General features: G+C 53.7%; 1 protein-coding gene across 4 annotated transcripts; it reads left to right on the top strand.

The window, feature by feature from the left end:
* Positions 1-862: 862 nt before the first annotated feature.
* On the top strand, positions 863-18,862 carry HMGCL (3-hydroxy-3-methylglutaryl-CoA lyase). 4 transcript variants are annotated; one of them, XM_075552383.1, is made up of 9 exons: positions 863-1,002; positions 5,550-5,633; positions 7,051-7,158; positions 8,000-8,095; positions 8,824-8,972; positions 13,618-13,681; positions 15,494-15,682; positions 17,321-17,446; positions 18,319-18,862. In XM_075552383.1, the coding sequence occupies exons 1-9, from the start codon at positions 943-945 to the stop codon at positions 18,418-18,420; spliced, it is 978 nt and encodes a 325-aa protein (XP_075408498.1). In that variant the 5' UTR covers positions 863-942; the 3' UTR covers positions 18,421-18,862. The 4 variants fall into 4 exon arrangements, with proteins under 4 accessions (XP_075408498.1, XP_075408525.1, XP_075408517.1 ...); XM_075552402.1 differs by lacking the exon at positions 863-1,002 and adding an exon at positions 1,055-1,100; XM_075552392.1 differs by lacking the exon at positions 863-1,002 and adding an exon at positions 1,132-2,440.
* Positions 18,863-19,318: the final 456 nt, after the last annotated feature.

Raw genomic sequence — 19,318 nt, 5'->3', positions numbered from 1 at the left:
ACAGGGAAGGAAACCCTTCTCTGCTTAAAACCCTTCCAAAGCACTGCTCTTGGAGCTGTTCTTGATGCGTTCTCCAAAGCCCTGCGGTAAGGACCCCGGCAACCTGGCCTTTCCAATTCCATTTTAGGTCGCCTGTTTACTCCCTCCTGCTCCCCAGTCATTCTGGCCGCCTTCACATTTTACTAAAACCAAGTTTATGCAAACATTTCTGATCGCAACCCACAGTAAGAAAGGTATCTTCCATTGCAATCTGACTGACCTTTGTAACAAATGAACATTTTACCAAACAGCTCCACTACTCACACGTTTTCTAGTTTTGGAGGTAAAAAGAGAGAGCAGTTGGCATGTATCCCCTTAATTTCCTTACTTCAAAACTCGCTGCAGCTACCATTCCCTCAGTCTGCAAAGGTTTTTTGCATATTTTTTACCTGGATTGAGTTTACTACTTTAACAAATTCAGACATTTGATGCCAAAGAAGGCATCGATTTGGTTTCATACCTTCTTTGGCGGCGTCAATTGTCCGAATTTTAATACTAAAGATCCTGATGAATTTGAGTTCATACATGCAAAGAATTCCGAACAGCGCAAAGCAAACAGGAAGTGTTGCTTCTTGGCGGCAACGTTGTAATTATGTAACTACTTTTCCGGATTACGGTCTGTTTTCTCCGACTATAAATTCATGCAAGAAGAGACTCTAATACGTGTTCACCTTTATCTTCCACACACACACACAAAGAGATGCTCATAAATAATAAGTAAGGTATGTCACAATCTTCAGGTCAGCTAAGGTTAGGCCAATCCCAAAGGGACAGAAGCTGGAGGCGGAGCCTGCGCGAACGTCATCGCCGCCCTCCCGGAAGCCCCGCCCCTGGCGCCGCTGGGCGGGCCCTCGGCGGTCACGTGGGGCTCGGCGGGCGGTCTGCGGGGCGGGCAGGGCCAAGATGGCGGCCGTGAGGAAGGCGGTGCCGCTGCGACTGGTGGGCTTGGCGTCCCTCCGGGCCGTAAGTGCCTCGCCCGCCGAGGGGCGGCTCGCAGCCCCCGTGTGACGGTCGCAGTGCGAGGGGCGGCCCGTGGCGGCTGCGTCCCCGAAGCCAGAATCGTGAGGGCCTGGGGAAACTGAGGAGCAGAGGGACACCGGCCGGGGAGGGGGCGCCTTGCCGGGCTCTTGGAGCCCTGCGACGCGAACCCAGGCATTCCGGCGGCGACGCAGGCGCCTTTCCTGGGACTGAGCCTCCGACCTCAGAGCGTGTTGTGGGAAATCTGTGCTGCCGCGGGGTCGCCCGCCGGCTCGTCGCTGGGGGGGCTCTCGGGACGCGGCCTCGGCGTACCGAGTAGGGTAGGCCGAGTGGGGCCAGCGGGGTCCCTTCCCTGGAGTTGTGCTGTAGGCGCGTTCGACCCCGATGTTTACCCATTCCTCCGTGCCCGGCGAGGGGCGGAGCGCGGGGGAGACCTCGTTGTGTAAGGGTTGGCAGAGTGGTGGTGGGTAGAATTCAAGCTACAGTGTCACAGGATTCTGCCATGCTCTCGGTCGCGTGACATGGTTGTTTTTCTCCTAAAACCTCAGGTTTTAGAAATGGGTAACATCGCATTAATCTCAGCATTGTTAGGGAACTTGAAGCGTAGGAGTTTCGAAGGCTGTGAGATTCAGTCGGACCTCATGGCCCCCACACCCCCAAAGTGACTATTCAGTAAGGCGGTTTGATCACAAAAAATAAAGTAGAAGAAATAAGGTGGAGGTAAAGCATTGGGCCTTGTCTGGCTAGGAGCGATCCATGCATGGGGATATTGTGACCTTGGATAGGAAGGAGAGTTGTGTGCAGAGGGGACAACACTGTTTCACCAGTGCTCTCTTCTCAGAAAACCAGCCCTCCCATCTCCACTCAGAAAATGAAGGCAGGGCAGTAGTGGTTCGCCGCTAGAATTCACTTTGGACATGTCCGGAGAGACCAGTCTCTGGAAGAGGATCTCCTGCATGGTAAAGGAGAGGGACAGTGAACAAGGGGGCCCTCAAGGAGATGAACTGATAGAGCGGCTGCAGCAATGGCCTCAGGCCGAGGAACAGTTGTGAGGATGGTGCAGGACCAGTGTTTCATTCTTCTGGTCATAAGGTTGCTGTGCATCAAAACCGACTCAATGGTACCGAACAACATGTGGCAGTCTCAGGTGTGATTCACAACCAGCGCACCACTTTCCATCATCCGTCAGAGGAGGCTGGTGTTCTCTGTGACCCAGTGTCAGCAGGCTGACAGACTAAGATTGTCGGAAGAAAGTCCTGGCAATCTACAGCTGAAAGACTTCACCCCATGGAAATCCTGGGGATCACAGTGATCCCTAGTGGTGGTTGTGCACAAGTCTCCATGAGTCAGCCTGGTAATTCAGGACTACTAACAGCAACAAAGGGAAGGTGGTCGTTCCCACTTGAAGAGTTAAGATAATCAGGTGAGATGGTGGTGACTATCAATGTACTTTGAAGACAATGGTGTAATGAAATGGATGGTCTTCCATGAGGTTACTACATAACTGCTAGGAGAACCAGGTGTGAGTTCAAGTCCTAGCTCCCTCACTTGCTAGCTGTGATTTTGAGTAATCTTGTTTGAGGCCTGTTCCTTGTGTTGAACTAGGATACTAATGGTCTCTACAGTAAGGTGGTGGTCAGGAATAAATGAGGCACTGATGCCCGGCACTTCGTGCCGGGCTTCAGTCCATACAAACCCTGATTGGTGAGTCGGAGCCCTGGGCCAGAGTGCTTGCACCTGAGGCAGCTAACCTCAGGGTCAGCCTTTCGCAGCCACCAGCCACTCTGCGGGAGAATGATGAGACTTTACTCCCATAAAAGTTAGTCTTGGAAAGCCGCAGGGGCAGTTCCCTCTGCCCTGCAGGGTTACTGTGAGTCAGACTGGATGGCAGCGAGTTTGATTTTGAGAGTTGTCAGGGACGTTGGTAACACCATAGCACAGAGGACTGGCATGGGACCTGTGTGGGTAGAAGGGATCATTTCTGAGCAAAATTGTACAGAGGGAAGGAACTGGGGTGGTTTATAGAACAAAAGATTTGGGTGAAGACTAGGGAGCTAGAAGCTGGCAAAGAGGCAGCATGGCCCAGGAGTCAGGAGCGTCCAGAGCCACACTGCCAAGTTCAGATTCTGGCTCAGGGCCTTGCTAGCACCTGTGACCTTAGGAAAGCCATTTAATACTACAAAATAGAAGTCACATTACACTAGGGATTACAGTAGTTCTTAGCTCAAATTTGTCAAGAGATTGGTATGGGTTAATTTGTCCAAGGCTTGTATAAATGCCTGGTATCTAATAAATGTGAGTCAACATCTTTATTGTGATGGACCATTCCTGGAAAGGAAGTGGAAATGAATTCTCATCTAATAAAGAACTTGGAGCTGCTTTTCTCTTTCTTAGTTCCATTCAACAGACATTTGCCTAGCTCCTAGGGGCCCCAGAGCCTTGGAGACATGGCAATAAATAAAGCAACATCCCTGACCTCATGAAGCTTATATTCCCCTGCAATAATTCTCGGGTCATGCACCAGCAATCCTTGATCTTCCTTAGCAAATGAAGGTTCAGGGACTGCAGCCTTCAGTATGGATTATAACTCAGTGTAAAGAAAACAAAATCCTCACAAGACCAATAGGATCAATAGGAAAGACGGAATTTGTGAAGATTTCATCTTGCTTGCATCCGTAAGCAATGCTCATGGAAGCAGTAGTAGAGATCTAACAAAGAAGAAAGTACCTAGACTGCCAAAAGAACAAACAAATCTGTCTTGAAAGAAGTACAGCCAGCATGCTCCTACAGGCACGCATGGTGAAGTTTCATCTCATGCACTCTGGGCATGCAGAAGAGACCAGTCTCTGGAGAGAAGGCCATCATGCTTGGTGAAGTAGAGGAGCAGAAAACGAGGGGTCCCCTTTTTCAATCCCTCAGCAAGCTGGAGTACCACGGCGACTGCAGCAGTGGGCTCAGCCATGGTGCAGGACTGGGCAGTGTTTCATGCATTGTACAGAGCCGCTGTGAGTCGTTGCTGACTTGCCGGTACCCAACAACCATGTACCAGCAGAGGCTGGGCATTTCCTGTTGGCAGGAGATTCACATTGCATGGATCTTCCCAGTTCACCTGGTAACTTCATAAATCCAGTGCCCCTTCATCTTAGACTCGAGAGAGTTTTTTGCTGGCTAAAACCAAGGGCAGTTGAAGTGAGTTGTTTAAGTTCCAACTGATTGATTAAAAACCAACCCAGCTGCCATCAGTTCAATTCCATCTTATGGAACCGTAGTGTGTCAGAGCGGAACTGTACTCTGAGGATTTCCAGTGATGGAGCTTTCTAAATGGCAGCACCAGGCCTTTCTTCTGAGGCCTTCTAGTGGCAGTGAACAGCCATACTTCCATCCGAGTCATCGGCAGACTGCTGTTGAGGGCTTGGGGTCCTAGCAGATGGCAGTGTCCCTCTCCCCGTGCCTCGGTGCGGTGTTCACCCGCTAAATCGGTGAGGTTGATTTGAAGAGTTCCAGCATTAAAGCAGTGCAAAGGGGGAAGAAGGGCTCGTGTTACTCTGCGGGAAGGAGAGGGAGGTCTGGAGCAGACGAGGCAACCCGCAGCTTTTTTCCTTTAACCAGCTGCCTGTCACCTTGTTAGCAACCAGCCAAAGTTTATAACCTAACCGTCTCCCCCACACACGAAGTCCAGGATGCACCGTGCCACCGCACACCCGATGAATGCCCTCCTCTGGGCCAGCTCGGCCTCAATGCATGTTGTATTTGTGGTTTCAATCATTTCTGCACGATGCCTACTTTGTCGGGCGCTCAGTGCCAAACACAGGGATACTTTGGAAAGAGACCTACCGGAGGAAGCACCGAGTGGGCAGTATGTGCAGTGCTCCGAAGGAAATGGGTGTAGTCCCAAATAGGCAGGGAATGATCCAGCAGGAGCTGCTTCACCTGCGTCAGCAGGGCTGGCAGAGACTTAAATCCTGCTGAGCCTTCCAGGCCGTGGTGACTGCGGGGAGGGTAGGAGTCAGGTGTGTCCCAGCGTAAGCAGCAGAATGCCCCGGGGGTGGGGGAGATGGCAAGGTGGGGTCCTTAATGAAATGGGAAGGATGGAGTCAGCCAGGGACAGCTGACTCCTCCAGCAGTGGGTTATAGAAGGAACAGCTGAACTGAGAACATAATTCCCTGGTTCATCGCAGCGGTTCTCAAGCTGTGGGCGGCGACCCTTTCTGGGTTGAATGACCCTCTCACAGTAGTCGCCCAATTCATCACAGTAGCAAAATGACAGTGATGAAGTAGCAATGAAAATAGTGTGATGGTTGGGGTCACCACATGAGGAACTGTATTAAAGGGTTGCAACATGAGGAAGGTTGAGAACCACTGTCCTCCAGTGAAATAGGCTTTTTGTTTTTAATTCTAAAACAGACCACGGGGGACTGAAGCAGGGGAGAAATAGCGCTTCTTACCTCTGTGGAAGTGAAAAGCCAGTTTTAGGGGTTGCTCTGCCTGGGCAAGTTTGACAACCTCTTCTTGTTTCCTCTTGTCCACCGAAGGTGAGCACCTCCACTATGGGCGCTCTGCCAAAGCAGGTGAAAATTGTGGAAGTTGGTCCGCGGGACGGATTACAGAACGAAAAGGTAAAGGTGGAAGGAGCCCATCTGAGGGTCCATGTGGGTGCAGCAGGGCCCGCCAGAGCTGCTCAGACATGCACACTACTTTGGAAGAACGGGACAGCGTCAGGGAGACCCCATGGCAGATGACCAAAGATGACCACACAGCAAGGGTCATCCGTGTGGCCATCTCAAAGCCCAGCACGTGAGGAGGCCGCAGAACCAGCCCTCTCTTGCCACCTCGTCCCCAGGGAGGTGGTGGTAATTTGGAAACGAGTCCATAGGGTCTCGGTGAGGGAGAGGAAGAACCCACAGGCTGAGCGTGGGAAGACAGTCCAGAAATGGGGAAGACTTGATTCTGCGGGGTGCCGCTCCACAGCATGTTGCTCCTGGTTTGCTAATGGTGGGCCATGCATGAGCACAGTGAAGGACCAGGCTGTGTGGCCGGAATACGTGGTGTCCATGTAAATGAGAACTCCTTTTACGTCAGAGCTGCCTCACAAAATCCGATCGGCAGTACTCAAAGACCAACTTCGTGCTGCGTGATGGGCAGGACTTGCATGAGACTGGCAGTGCTGTTCTGAAGCCAAGGGCCAGTGAGGCGCTTGCCCTTGGGAAGCACGGTCACGTGGCGTGTGGGGGGAGGTCAGATGCTCACAGGCATCCTCCCTGGCGATCAGTTGCCAGACTGCAGTGGGCCCCACTCCCTGCTGTTAAGGACAATGGATGCCTGCAGTCATCTATTTGGTTCCTGTAGGTGGGATTTACACCCTACTGATAATGGTTCCTATGGAGGTCCAGAGAACAAGTCAAGCAAGGTTAAGCTGCCATCCTAAATCTAGGATCCGTCTTTCTTGTCGCATGTATATCCCCAATCCCTCCTCTTCCTATGTCCCTAGACCACCCCCTCTCATTACTGTATTACCTATAGGACAACCCCTTCCTGTGACGTATGTCCTCACCTGTAATTAGGGGGCTTGCAGGTCCCCAGAGAATATAAAAAGCCGACTCACTCACTCACTGTCTCACTGTCTCACTCACTCACTCACTGTCTCACTGTCTCACTCACTCACTCACTCACTCACTCACTCACTGTCTCACTCACTGTCTCACACACTCACTGTCTCAAAAAAAAAAAAAGAATATAAAAAGCCTGGGCTAGCATTAAAGATCTCTCTCTCCACATGGACCATCAGGTGGGGCTGAGGTGAGCATGCTACCATGAATCGTGTCTGACTCCCTCTTCTATCTCTCATGCTCTCTATAACTTTACTATGATCTTTACTTATTACCGCTGTACAATTGCACCTACCGGACCCATAATGATATGTTAGGGGTGGACTTCCCCTGACAGTGGCGTCCGGGCTGGGAGTGACCATCCTGAGGCCATCTTCCCCCAGCTTTGCTGACCGTCTTTTTTCGAATTTTTCTTCCTCCGTTATAGAACATCGTCCCTACACCAGTGAAAGTCAAACTGATCCACATGCTTTCTGAAGCAGGACTCCCTGTCATAGAAGCTACCAGCTTCGTGTCTCCCAAGTGGGTTCCACAGGTGAGCCCCAGCCCACAATGCATTGTTTCTCAGGGGAGGGGATGGCGAGTTTGCATTTGCCTTAAAGTGACCGGGCTCCTTCGGGCACAGTGAAAGGCTCTGACTTGGAGGCCTAGACTCAAACTTGGCTCTGCAAGACCCGGGAGCCGTAGTTGCCCTTCCTGGGGTGGAAATAACCTTCTGCCTCTCCTGGCTCTGAAAGTCTAGCATCAGTGTGGCTGCTCCTGCTTCCTGCATTGGGAAGGGGGCTGAGGACTGCTGCCCAGAGCAGCTCCAGTAGGGAGGGAAGATCCAGCTAAAAGAATGTGGACGCAGAGGGAGGACTCCTGTAAGCTGTTTCTGCATTTTTATACAGGGAAGTACTAGCTGAACCCCCCCCCCCCCCGCCACACACACACACAAGTAACATTTTAGTAAAAGTATTATTTGTTGGATTTGGGGTTTGTTGGGTTTGGGGTCTGTCTTTTGCAACACTCCCAAGTAAAGCCCTCCCTTGTGTGTGTGTGTGTGCGCGCGCGCACACACACACACACACACACACACACATAGATGTTAGATGACACAGAGCAGTGAGCCCAGCGCCTAGCTCAGACAACGTGTTTAGTAAATGGCAACTATTACTCTTCTTGCCTGTGTGACCCAGGGAGAAACTGGGGGCATCACCAACACGAGGCCCCTCTGGCCGCAGGGCAGGGAAACAAGCAGTTATAGCCTGGGGGAGGCAGCTGTGCAGAGGGAGCCGGTCACTCCATGAGAGCAGTTGGTGACGGGGAGGTTTTCTCCACCCAAGCTCTCTGACCGCCCTTGGTAATGACTCGGCACTATCTCTCTTGGCTCCCAGATGGCGGACCATGCCGAAGTCTTGAAGAGCATCCAGAGATTTCCCGGCATCAGCTACCCAGTCCTGACCCCAAACCTCAGAGGCTTTCAGACAGCGGTGAGCGGACTGCCTGGCAGGGGAGGGGCTGCTGGAATGCGCTTGATTGCGTTTGGGTCCTTGCCTTGGTGCTGGGCTCTGTTGCCTCTCCTGAGATGTCTGAACAGTTGTCTTCAAGGATGGAGCACCATGAGGTCGACTCTGCTACGTCCTGAAGCAAGTTGCTCCAACCTTCCGTAGTTTGTAAAACAGGACCGATACTTGCACTGACTGTTGTGCCTTATTGCCATCAAGTCCGCTCTGACGCACAGCAGCCCCACAGGGCAGAGAGCTCACGTCCCTGTGGGTTTCCCGCACTGTTAAGTCTTTACGGGAGCAGAAAGCCCCAGCTTCCTCCCAGAGTGGCTGGTGGTTTCAAACTGCTGACCTTGAGATTAGCAGCCCCACTCACACCCCCTGGAGAAGGTGGAATACACGCACACTGCTTAGCAAGACCCTGGGGTCTGTGAATGCTTCATCGGCGTTAGCTTTCGTTTCCAGTGGCCACTTCCTCGTTGGGAACGGTAACCACGCTCTCAGCAAGAATTCCAACAGTCCATGCAGCTTCCTCTCGCGTTCACAGTGGCAATGCTGCTTCTGCGTGTAGGAAAAGGCTTCTTCCAAGAGTGGTTTTCCGGGTGGTGACGGCAGTGGTGGTTTCCTTGGGGGAAAGGCACAGGGCATGCTGCCCGGCAGTGCCAGTGTCTGATGAGGCAAACACTGACAGGCATTCCCCTGGCTGTTGGCAGGTTGCTTCTGGAGCCCGGGAAGTGTCCATCTTTGGAGCGGCCTCAGAGCTCTTCACTAAGAAGAACATCAACTGCTCCATCGAAGAGAGTTTTCAGCACTTTGACAGTATCTTAAAGGCAGCTCAGGCAGACGGTATTCTCGTGCGGGGGTGAGTCAGACCACTGAGACTGCACGTCTTCTCGAAACCCTTCTGAATGAGGCTAGGTTCTCACTCAAGTGGCTCTCCCGCATACACACTCCGTCTTGTGTCAGGGAAGCCCAAGCGCCACACCTAGATGCCTTTTTGTAAATGTGCTCAGAAGAAGGACTAGCCGGTGCTGTCTCTGACGCCTGCGTTTTGGCGCCCTCATTAGGGGGGGTGTAGGAAGAACCTAACAGGCAGGCCAGGATGTGGGGCTTGTGAGATCAGTGTGGCCTCGGCTTCACCACCCCTCCTCCCTTGCTCCTGAGGGCTGCCTTAGCCCTTTACGTTGCCAGTATCACTTGTGTGATAGCACAGCAGTCCAGTGAGAAAGAGGCTCCCTCCACTTTACAGATGAAAAAACGGCGGCTCATTGAGCATGAATAACCCAAGACCACATAACTACCTTACTGTCCAAATCATAGCGAGTGATCATTCCGAAGTACACATCTGATCACAGCTCTCCCTGGTTCAAAATGTTCCCCAGCAGGCTTCTCCACGTGACTTGCAAGACCCTGTGAAATTCTGCCCCAGCCACTCTGCATCCCCATTGCTCACCGAACCCCACTGGCCACTGCTTGCCCTGCACACTGCCCTCCAATGCAAGTCGCCTTTGTTTCAGTTGGGCACAAGCTGTCTTGCCTTTGGACCTTATGTTTGGACTCAGGCATTCTTCCTTCCTCTTCTCACCCTTCAGGTCCTTGGTGGAAGCTGCGCCCCCAGCAGCTCTCGCTGTCCTTGATTGGTGTTAGCATGCTTCCTCTGGAGCCCCACAGCCTGTGGACAACCTCCACAATAGCTCTTAGCTGCCTGTTAATCCCTTCTCGCTCCTGAGGGTGGCTTGTGCCTCTCTCGGGCCCTGGTGTGCTCCTTGGCCCATCAGTTCAGGGAAACGAAGACTGTGCACTGGGGAGCCAGGCAGATCCACTGCCCAGGCTGTGCAGTGTTCTCCGTCGTTTTCTTGCTCAGCAACGTTTGAAGGCTAAGTGGGAGAATTCAAGTGGAAAAGTACCTTTACCATGCTTCTTTAATATGCAACCCATCCCTGGAGAAAAGGGCATCACGCTTGGTAAAACAGAGGGTCAGCAAAAAAGAGATAGATTGGCATTGTGAGCCAAGGGCCAGGCAGTGTTCCATTCTGTTGAACGTAGGTCACCGTGAGCCAACTCGGCACCTAACAACAAAGCATATGGAATTCTTTGCTAGACGCTGAAGGGCTTTAAAGGGGTGGGACGACAGGAAGGGTGGAAATAGAAGCTGTCTGCGTCTAAACTGATTGCCATCGCCTGCAGTGCCCCATGACCAGGGCTCGCCCACCTTTCTACCCCCGTCTCATTCCCTGACCCTTGCTGTTGTTCTTAATAGTTCTGTTATTTGTTCCATGTCTTGAACATCCCTAGCCCTTTTCCTTCTCAGGGCTGTATACCTGCTCCTCCCAGCCTGGAATGCACTCCCTACAGCTCTCCTCTCAGCCCCTTCATTGCTTCCTGGACCATCTAGCTACCACGGGACCATCTAACTCTTCTGGTTGTTCCAGGTTCGCTCAGCAAAAGGCATCGTTGTTCCAGGTTCACTCAGGTTCACTCAGCAAAAGGCATTGGTGAACAGTAGGCTCCAAGAGCTGATGGGTCCTAGTTGAGAAGTTTCAGCAAACAGATGCAACGCTGGAAGTGCTCACTGGTCAATACCAAGGAGTTTGCAACAGAGTTACCAGGCCTCCTGACTGGAAGGAGATCCGTATCCCTGCCTATTCCAAAGAAAGGCAATCAGATTGCAGAAGTTATCAAACACTGTTATTAATTTCACATGCTAGCATAATTTTGCTAAAGATGATTAAAAAATGATAGCAGCCATACATCAACAGAAAACTACCAGAAGTTCAAGACGAATCCTGGAGAGGACATGGAATAAGGGGTATCGTTGCTGATATCAGATGGAACTTGGCTTAAAACAAAGAATACCAGAAAGATGTTTCCCTGTGTTTTGTTGGCTAGGCAAAGGCATTGGACCGTGTGGATCATAGTAAGTCATGGGTAACATTATGAAGACTGGGAATTCCAGAACACTTAACTCTGCCAGACCTGTACATGGCTTAAGAGGCATTTGATGAAACAGAACAAGGGACTACTACCTGTTTTAAAATCAAAAAGTGTTGTCTTTTTTATTTACCTTACTTATTCCATCCGTGTGGTGAACAGATAATCTAAACTAATCTATGAAGAAAGATCAAAGGAAGACTCAATGCGCCACAATATCCAGACAACACCACCTCCTTGCTTGTTGACAGTGAAGAAGAATCTAGCACTTCCCGATGAAGGTAACTGACTAAAGTGTGGGTTGGACCTGAGCACAGAGAAGATAAAAATCCTTACCAGTGGACCTGAAAACAGCATCATGGGAAATGGTACCGTTGTTTAAGTTGTCAAGGGCGTCACTCGGGTCAGCATTCAGTGCCCACAGAGGCAGCGGTCACGAGGTCACATGGAGGGGACTGCAGTGAGTGAGGTGAAGCAAATGTATGTGAATTGTTCAATGTAAAACTAATGATCAGCGCTATATACCTTCACCCAATTCACAATTAAAAGCTTGAGGGGGAAAAAAAAGACTGATATATTAGGCAGACCTTGCAGAAGACCTCTTAAAGCGTGGAAAAGCCAGGCGTTACTATAATGACCTAGGCAATGACCTTGGCCCCGGGTTTGACCTCCTGTGGCTATCTGAGGAGAAGAGGGATCCAGCTCCACCCCGGCCCAAAGCCAACTGCCACCAGGCAGCGCTCCGCTCCGACATACGTCCACTCTCTGCTCTTGTCACCCGATTCTGACGCCAGCTGCTTCTCCCCCAGCACGCACTTCTCCACTGGGTTCGCTGATTGCTTGTAAAGGCCCCACAGAACTTACCGATAATCTTCAAGATGTGGCATTTATTAGGGACGTGAAGAGATTACAAGATGCTAAGGAAACCGTTTTTTTTCAGCAGCGCCTTTTCTCAGCCATGCTGGTGACCATGTCTCTGGTTCTTGGCCTGTCAGCCACATGGTCCCTTAGCTTCGGCTTCATTCCTTGCGCTAGAAAGCCTGCCTGTCGTCTGTCTCGTGGTCTTGACACTGCCTCTGCCCGCTTTGTCTCACGGTTTCGGTACTGGGGCTTCTGCCGCCTCTGCCAGCTTCCGGCAAGGATCTCACGTGTGCTCGGCTGGTGGCTCCTCTTCCTTGATGGTCTCGGATTTCCTGTTCCTGTGTCTGAGACGGCTTACTCTTCTACCCAGCAGAATGGCAGAACTGACATGGATAGAAGAACCATCCCCGTGTGGTACTTTCATTTCACCACCTTGACTAAGCCGCTCCGGCCCAAGCCATGACAGCGTCAGTTGCGCCGTGCAGTGAAGAGGGCGGCTCGGAGACTGTGAACGGTGGGATGAGAGAAAATAATGGAAAGAGCACGGACCGCCAGGAGAATGGACACATCGGAAGGAGTAGAGCCAAAAGCTCCTTGGACGCGAGGCCAGTGAGATTCCGCGGCACTTGCTTCAGACATGTCTTCAGGAGAAAGACGTCGTGCATGAGAAGAAAATCAACCAACAAGAGGAAGTCAGACGAATGAGATGGAAGGACACAGCGGCGACAATAGGCACCAAGAGAGTACTGACCAGGGGTGCAGGACCAGGCGACATGTGTCCTGCTCTGTATAAGGTTGCAGAGAGTTGGAGCCAGTCAAGGGCACCTTACAGCAGGAGCCGTTCCTGTCACATCTCCCTACTTTCCTTAGAAGCACATCACACTCCAAATTTATCTCATTCTTTCCATTGTGGAACCCTGGTGGTGTAGTGGGCTACGCATTGGGCTGCTAACCACAAGGTCAGTAGTTCAAAACCACCAGCTGCTCTGCAGGAGACAGACAAGATTTTCTCCTCCAGTGAAGGGTTACAGCCTAGGAAACCCAAACAGGCAGTTCTACTTGGTCCTAGCGGATTGCTGTGAGTCAGAATTGACTCGATGGCAGTGAGTTTGGTGGATTTGGGCTGTTAGTTATCTCTCTCTCTAGAAGGATTGTGACCTTGTCAGTGTGCCTGCTGTGCAGTGCCGGCTCCTGCCACATAGTGGGCAACTCTGTATATGGACAAGTGAATGAGTGGAGCCTCTGACAGGCAACCCATTGCACTGAGCTAAGTCTTTGGCCCTCGGCCTGGTCTAGCCTACTAGTGGCTCCGCACCTACCCAGCTCCGCTTCCTGACTTGGGTCTCCTCCAGTCTGGAGCCTCTGTGCATGCCTGCATGGGTCTCCCTTACCCCCGCTCAGTTCACCCTGGGCTCATGTTGCCCTATCTACTTGCTCCTTGTCTTGTCTTTGACTTGTACTGTGGATCCTTGGCTAACTAAGCTCTTGCACTTCCTAAATGACTGCTCTGTTACCCTACTCCCTTCTCTGCCACGACTCTGCTGCCACCTCATGGTGCTAAGCATCACCCCTGCGTCTGGCCTCACCTCTGCATAGCCTTTCAGCCCCACTCTCCATTGTGCCCAGCCGCAGGCAGACCAAACATCCCCCTAGTCTCGGCCCTGCTGGCCAGAGCGCTCAGGAACGTTGACTGCAGTCCTCCCTGTCTCCCGCAGGTACGTCTCCTGCGTGCTTGGATGCCCCTACGAAGGGAAGATCTCCCCCGCTAAAGTAGCTGAGGTGTGTTTCTGTTGGGGCTGAGGTTGGGGCTGACTGCCTGGTCCCGAGGGTAGAGTCCTCTGGCAGCCCTGCCTGGCGGCTCACTGTGCCCATCACTCATTGCCCAGCTTTGTTAGGCCCCCTGTGGGCACGGCCCTGAGCTTGCTCCTTGGAAGCTGCCTCCAGGCCAGCCTGTGGTCTCTGAAGGCCATCCTCTCCCGCAGAGGCAAACCCCAATCCTGCTTCTGGCTATGGCCGCTCAGCAGGCAGGCTGGGTGCAGACCTCAGAAGAGGGCGTCCTGCCGTTCCCAGTGGGTGATGCCATGCCCTGACCACCCTCACTGCCCTTGGAACAGGAACTGAGTCCACACTGACTGCGGGAAACCCCAGAGTTGCTCTCGCAGCCACCTGCAAACTGGACAGTCCCCGTCCATTGCCCAGTCCAGGCAACTTAGGCAAAATGCCTGGACCCGGCCAACTTTTGTCTATCTCCAGAGCCCACTGGCTCTTCCCACAAGGACGGGAAAGGGAACCACGGTACTCCTGTACCCCAAGTGCTGACCACATAGCGCCCAGTCCTCGCTGCCCTAGCCCTACCAGGGGTCATCACCATTTTCTGGAAGTTCAGAAAGCTTAAGTCCTTGGCATGAGGCCCCACAACTGTCAGCAGCATTGCTGAGCATGGCTCTGGGCCCACTTATCTGAGAGGCCTGCACCCTCCGGCCTTGTTCCCTCTTGCCTCCTGGCAGGACAGGTCGCCTACTCCTACACTGCCCGAGTGGGAGCGTGCTGGGGCACTGCCCCTGCCTCCCTCTGCCATATCCAGCAGCCGGGCAGAGGGTGGGGCCCACACCACTCCATCAGTCGTGGTGATGTTGTGGGGGTGGGTGCCGATGGGACTTGTAAAGTGTAAGTAGTTTGGGACCTCTGTTAAGACCAGCTACCTCAGGGTAAAGGTGGGGGGAAGGGGGAGCCAATCGCAATGATGGATAATGCGCCCCCCCCCCCCAGTGTGAGAAGCATGGGTGAAGGGAGACAGCGGACAGTGGTGTAAGATATGAAAGTAATAATGATAATGTATAATCTATCAAGGGCTCTTAAGGGTGAAAGGGTGGGGGAGGAAGGAAAAAAGGAGGAGGTGATACCAAGGGCTCAAGTAGAAAGAAAATATTTTGAAAAGGATGATGGCAGCATATGTACAAAGGTGCTGGACACAATGCATGGATGGATTGTGATAAGAGATGTAAGAGCCCCAATAAAACGATCTTTGAAAAACGCCAGCTACCTAGTAAGCTCCACCCATGAAGCTGTAGGTTTTCCTACCGAGATTATTGGTCCTGGGGCGGCACAAGTGGTCTGAGGCCGAGGTCCAATCTAAAGGCTGGGTGCAGACTCACCCCTGATGCTGGGGCAGGAAGCCCTGGAAATCTGCTTATGTACCAGGGGTGTCCAAGAAAATCCAGTGGAGCCCTTCTCCAACACGGGTCCTTGGGAGTCAGCCAGCCCAACAGCACTGGTGTGGGTGGGCCTTCATGAAAGGAGCCGTTTGCCTGGCTCCGGTCCCCTGGGCAGGACAGCGTGTGGAGGACTGGGTCTGAGAGAGACAAGCAGTGGGGAGCTGCAGGGGTTGGCGCCACGGGCCCTGTGCTGGGCGGCCCTGCCTCATCCCGGCTCAGCCCTCCACTGTGTGCTCAGTGGAAGGGGGTGGTACTAGATTGTTTTCAAGGACCCGAGGCGGAAGGCGGACAGGAGCTGAGCGCCTCAGATCCTAGACCCAGGACTCTGTGCCGGCCCCTGAGCTCCTGGGCCTCCACTGCCTGCTTGCCTCCCTAGGTCGCCAAGAAGATGTACTCAATGGGCTGCTATGAGATATCCCTGGGGGACACTATCGGGGTGGGTACCCCAGGGGCCATGAAGGACATGCTTTCTGCTGTCATGCAAGAGATTCCTGTGGCTGCCCTGGCTGTCCACTGCCATGACACCTACGGACAGGCCCTGGCTAACACCTTGGTGGCCCTGCAGGTAAGCAGTGTCCTGGGAGCAGAGGGGGACATGCCCGCTCTTCCCAGGGTAGGGGTGGGAGCAGAATGGCTTGGCTTCATTTATCTTTTCAGCAAACACTTGGGCACAGATGTGTGACCCTGCCCTAAAAGTGCCCACATTGGTCTGCTGGCCCTGTGCATCATGACAAATGCCAGGAAGAGGAGGGGCAGGGGGCTGGGGATGCCAAGAGGGCCCATCCCAGCTGGGAGATCAAGGAGAGTCTGCCAGGAGAAGTGAGGAGGGAAAGAACCCTGTGAGCAGACATCGGGCTTGGGGGGCGTGGGACGAGGAGAGGTGGCTGCTGTGGGCATGGCCTCACTGAGCAGGTGAGGAAACAGCGAGTACAAAGCCCCTGAGGTGGGGGGTGCTTGCTGTGAGCAATGAGCCGCAAGAAGGTGGCGTCAAGGGAAAGGCGGAAGAAGGCCGTTGAACAGTCGGGCCCTAGGAGGACTGGGGTGCTTGCTGGGAGCTGGGAGCTAACAGGCTGGCGCCGAGCAGGGAGGCCAAGCTCTGATGTTTCATGTTGAGAGACTCCCTCTGGTCCCTGTGGGCAGCAGACTGGGAGGGTGGGTGGGAGCAGAGGTGGGTGTCATCTGGCGAAAGGAGTGGGGGAGCCTGCGGCAGGGCGATCAGCAGCTTATATTGATGGGCGAGCAGTCTGCTGGGCATTACCCCAAGGCTGCAGGGCAGACACTGGCTGTCAGCATCTTGGTTTCAGGGAGGATCTAACTGGGTTGGGTGTAAGCATCTGGTACCTTCACCACATAGCAGGTTCTGGAAGTGTGGCTGGGAAGCCCGCTGAGGGGCGAGCTGTGAGGGCTCGGAGTGTTAGACATTGTGGGGATGGGGGAGGCTCAAGAGAGGGGCCGCCTGCTGCTGATAGGTCCAAGGAGGATGGACATTTGACCTTGGGATTTAGCTCGATGGAGGCGGTTCTGGGATCAAAAACACGTTTGCAGTGGTTCCACTGGTACTGGGAGGTAGAGCAAAGCCGTGGAGGCTGCCGGGATATGGCTTCCAGGGAGAGCCGGGAGGGACGGGAGCCCACCCAGCCTGCTGGTGCCAGGCGGTAACTGCTGTAGTAGTTGACCAGGGAGGCCTTGTCCTCAGCTAGTGAGCAGAGTGGGCCTCGGACAGGAGGGGAGGTGCCCGCCAGCCTAGGCTGAGGGTCCCCCTGCACCTGTCGCTGGCTGCAGGCGGGTGGAGGGCGTGGTGGGAGCCAGTGCGGACATCATTTCTCCTACGCACTGAGAGTGAGGCTTGGGGGAGGCTAGGAAAGGGGAAAGGGGGCAACACTTGGGACAAAGGTAAATGTTGCCCACCAGTGAAATCTCGGAGGTTGGGGAGGTTGGCGGCAGGAAGGGACCTCCCTGAGGAGGTGGCGTTTGGGCCAAAGCCTAAAGGGGTGCAGGAGAGCCACTGCAGGCAGCAGAGAAGACCCTCATGGTCCCAGGGACTACCTGCTCTCTCCATGGGATTTCGCTGCAGCCAACCAAGGCAGAGGCATGGCTGCCCATCTAGGATTTCAGGCAGCAGACAATTGGGTGGTTTGTGAGAACCAGCTTTGCAGGCCCAGCTCCCGCCAGACAGCCCTGTTTCCCCATCTTATGCTTTCAGATGGGAGTCAGTGTCGTGGACTCTTCTGTAGCAGGACTTGGAGGCTGTCCCTATGCGCGGGGGGCATCTGGAAACTTGGCCACAGAGGACCTGGTCTACATGCTGGCAGGCCTGGGCATTCACACGGTAAGCAAGCCTGCCCTCTGGTGGCAACAGCCCCAAAGCGAGCGCTCCAGAGGTGGGGTAAGGTAGGTTTGGTCGGGGAGTGGGCCAAGAGGAGAGGAGTCCTGTGGTGGAGTGGTTATGAGTTGAGCTGCGATTTGCCAGGTCAGCAGTTTGAAACTACCAGCCAACTCTGCTGGAGGAAGCTGGGGCTTTCTACTCCCGAACACAAACAGTTACAGTCTCGGAAACCCTTCCCTGTAGGGTCGCTATGAGTTGACATTGACTCGATGGCAGTGAGCTTGTTGGTTTGTTTATACCAGGGCATGGTCCATAAGCCCTGAGAGGTCAGCTCATGCCCTGGAGTGAGCCGCTTCCCTCGGGCCAGTTTCTTGTGGAAGGAGTGCAGCAACAGCAGTGAGAGCGGGGAAGATCTGGGCTATGTTTAAAACCTCACTCTGCCACTCGAAGGCTCATGGCCTGAGACATTACTGCCCCTCTCTGAGCCTGGGGTATGGGAGGAGTGGGGCTCCTGTGAGGAAATCGAGGCTCTGAGTGGAGCGCATCCGTAAACATGAGCGAGTGTTAGAAACAGGTGTTCGGCGTCCTGCCTCCGCTCGCAGTCCATACTGCACCACGCAGTGGGTGAGCCCGGGCGCTGGGCTCCACGCTAGTGCTAGAGATGGAGTTCTGCTGGGTTCCCGCCAGCTTCGCTGCCTCCAGGGCAGAGGGGCGTCGGACCGGTGCTGGCCTCGTGCCACTGACAGAGGATGAGGACATCATGCCTCTCACCTTAACGTTTTCAGTGCCTCCTTTGGCTGTGCAGTCAGATGTATGCCTGGGTGCGGTGTGGGGGCATGCCATGACTTACTCCTCCCTCTAACTTGTTTCTCAAGGGTGTGAACCTCCAGAAGCTCCTAGAAGCTGGCACCTTCATCTGTCAGGCCTTGAACAGAAAAACCAGCTCCAAAGTGGCCCAGGCCACCTGTAAACTCTGAGCTCTCTGCCTCCTGACGTTCCGGGGACGATACAAATGAATCATGGATGGGGATATGGAAATGGAAGGGAGCAGGCACCTCGCAGTAAAACAGGAGGGTCGAGGGAGCTGCTGGACCCTCACGCCCTGAGTGAGAGGCTGTGGCGGCTGCACATCGCCCTTCACGGTGGACCTAGGAGTTGGATGTGGAAGTGTTGCTGAGGACACTGGGAAGCCCACTTCCTGGTCCTGGGCTGGCCTAGAGTGCCCTCTCTGGGTGACATCTGCTAGTCACTGCCTGCCTCTCCACAGCTCACCAGCACTGACCCTGGGGCCACTGCTCCCTGACGTCTCAGAGCAAAGGACCGAGGGGTGGCCAGCTGCCAACTAGAGCACCACTGGAGTTCTCTCCACTCTGTGATTTCTGAAAACACTTCTGTAATTAAAGGTTTAATGGTACCAAACTATGGCAGTTTGTGTGTGTGTGTGTGTGTGTGTGTGTGTGTGTGTACACGTACACGTGGGGAGACCTGGGGAATAAACCATCTTTACAGCGTGCGCTCTGGCAGGGAAATGCAGCCCTGAGTCGGTTATCATCCCCCGGTTTCTGCCTTGAGTGCACTCTGCCAACTGGGCTCCCACATGAACTTGGGTGTCACTCAGGAGACTGGTGGCAGCACTGGTGGTCAGAACACCCCCAAGAGATTTGGGAGGTCCCCCCCACTAAGCCAGGGCGCTCGCACCAGCTCCTGTGGCCTGCAGCTGCTCTTGGGGGCCTTGGCCCTGGGAGGCCTGGCTTGCTAGCAGGAGCTCTCACTCTGCACCTCAGGCTCTGAGATCAGGCATTTTTTTCTGGATTCAGATGGAGAAGGGTCCTCCAGGCTGGGGCCTGACAGCACAGGATGCATTTACTCTGCTCT

This window comes from Tenrec ecaudatus, chromosome 1, assembly GCF_050624435.1.
Source record: "Tenrec ecaudatus isolate mTenEca1 chromosome 1, mTenEca1.hap1, whole genome shotgun sequence".
Taxonomy (NCBI): Eukaryota; Metazoa; Chordata; class Mammalia; order Afrosoricida; family Tenrecidae; genus Tenrec; species Tenrec ecaudatus.
This window is presented reverse-complemented; position numbering and strand designations above follow the sequence as displayed.

What these genes read in the sequence shown, in the direction of transcription:
- HMGCL (XM_075552383.1), top strand. Translation starts at nt 943, where the DNA reads ATGGCGGCCGTGAGGAAGGCGGTGCCGCTGCGACTGGTGGGCTTGGCG. An exon ending in GACGGTATTCTCGTGCGGGG is followed by an intron (nt 8,973 to 13,617) that starts GTGAGTCAGACC and finishes TGTCTCCCGCAG; the next exon opens with GTACGTCTCCTGCGTGCTTG. An exon ending in CCCCCGCTAAAGTAGCTGAG is followed by an intron (nt 13,682 to 15,493) that starts GTGTGTTTCTGT and finishes TTGCCTCCCTAG; the next exon opens with GTCGCCAAGAAGATGTACTC.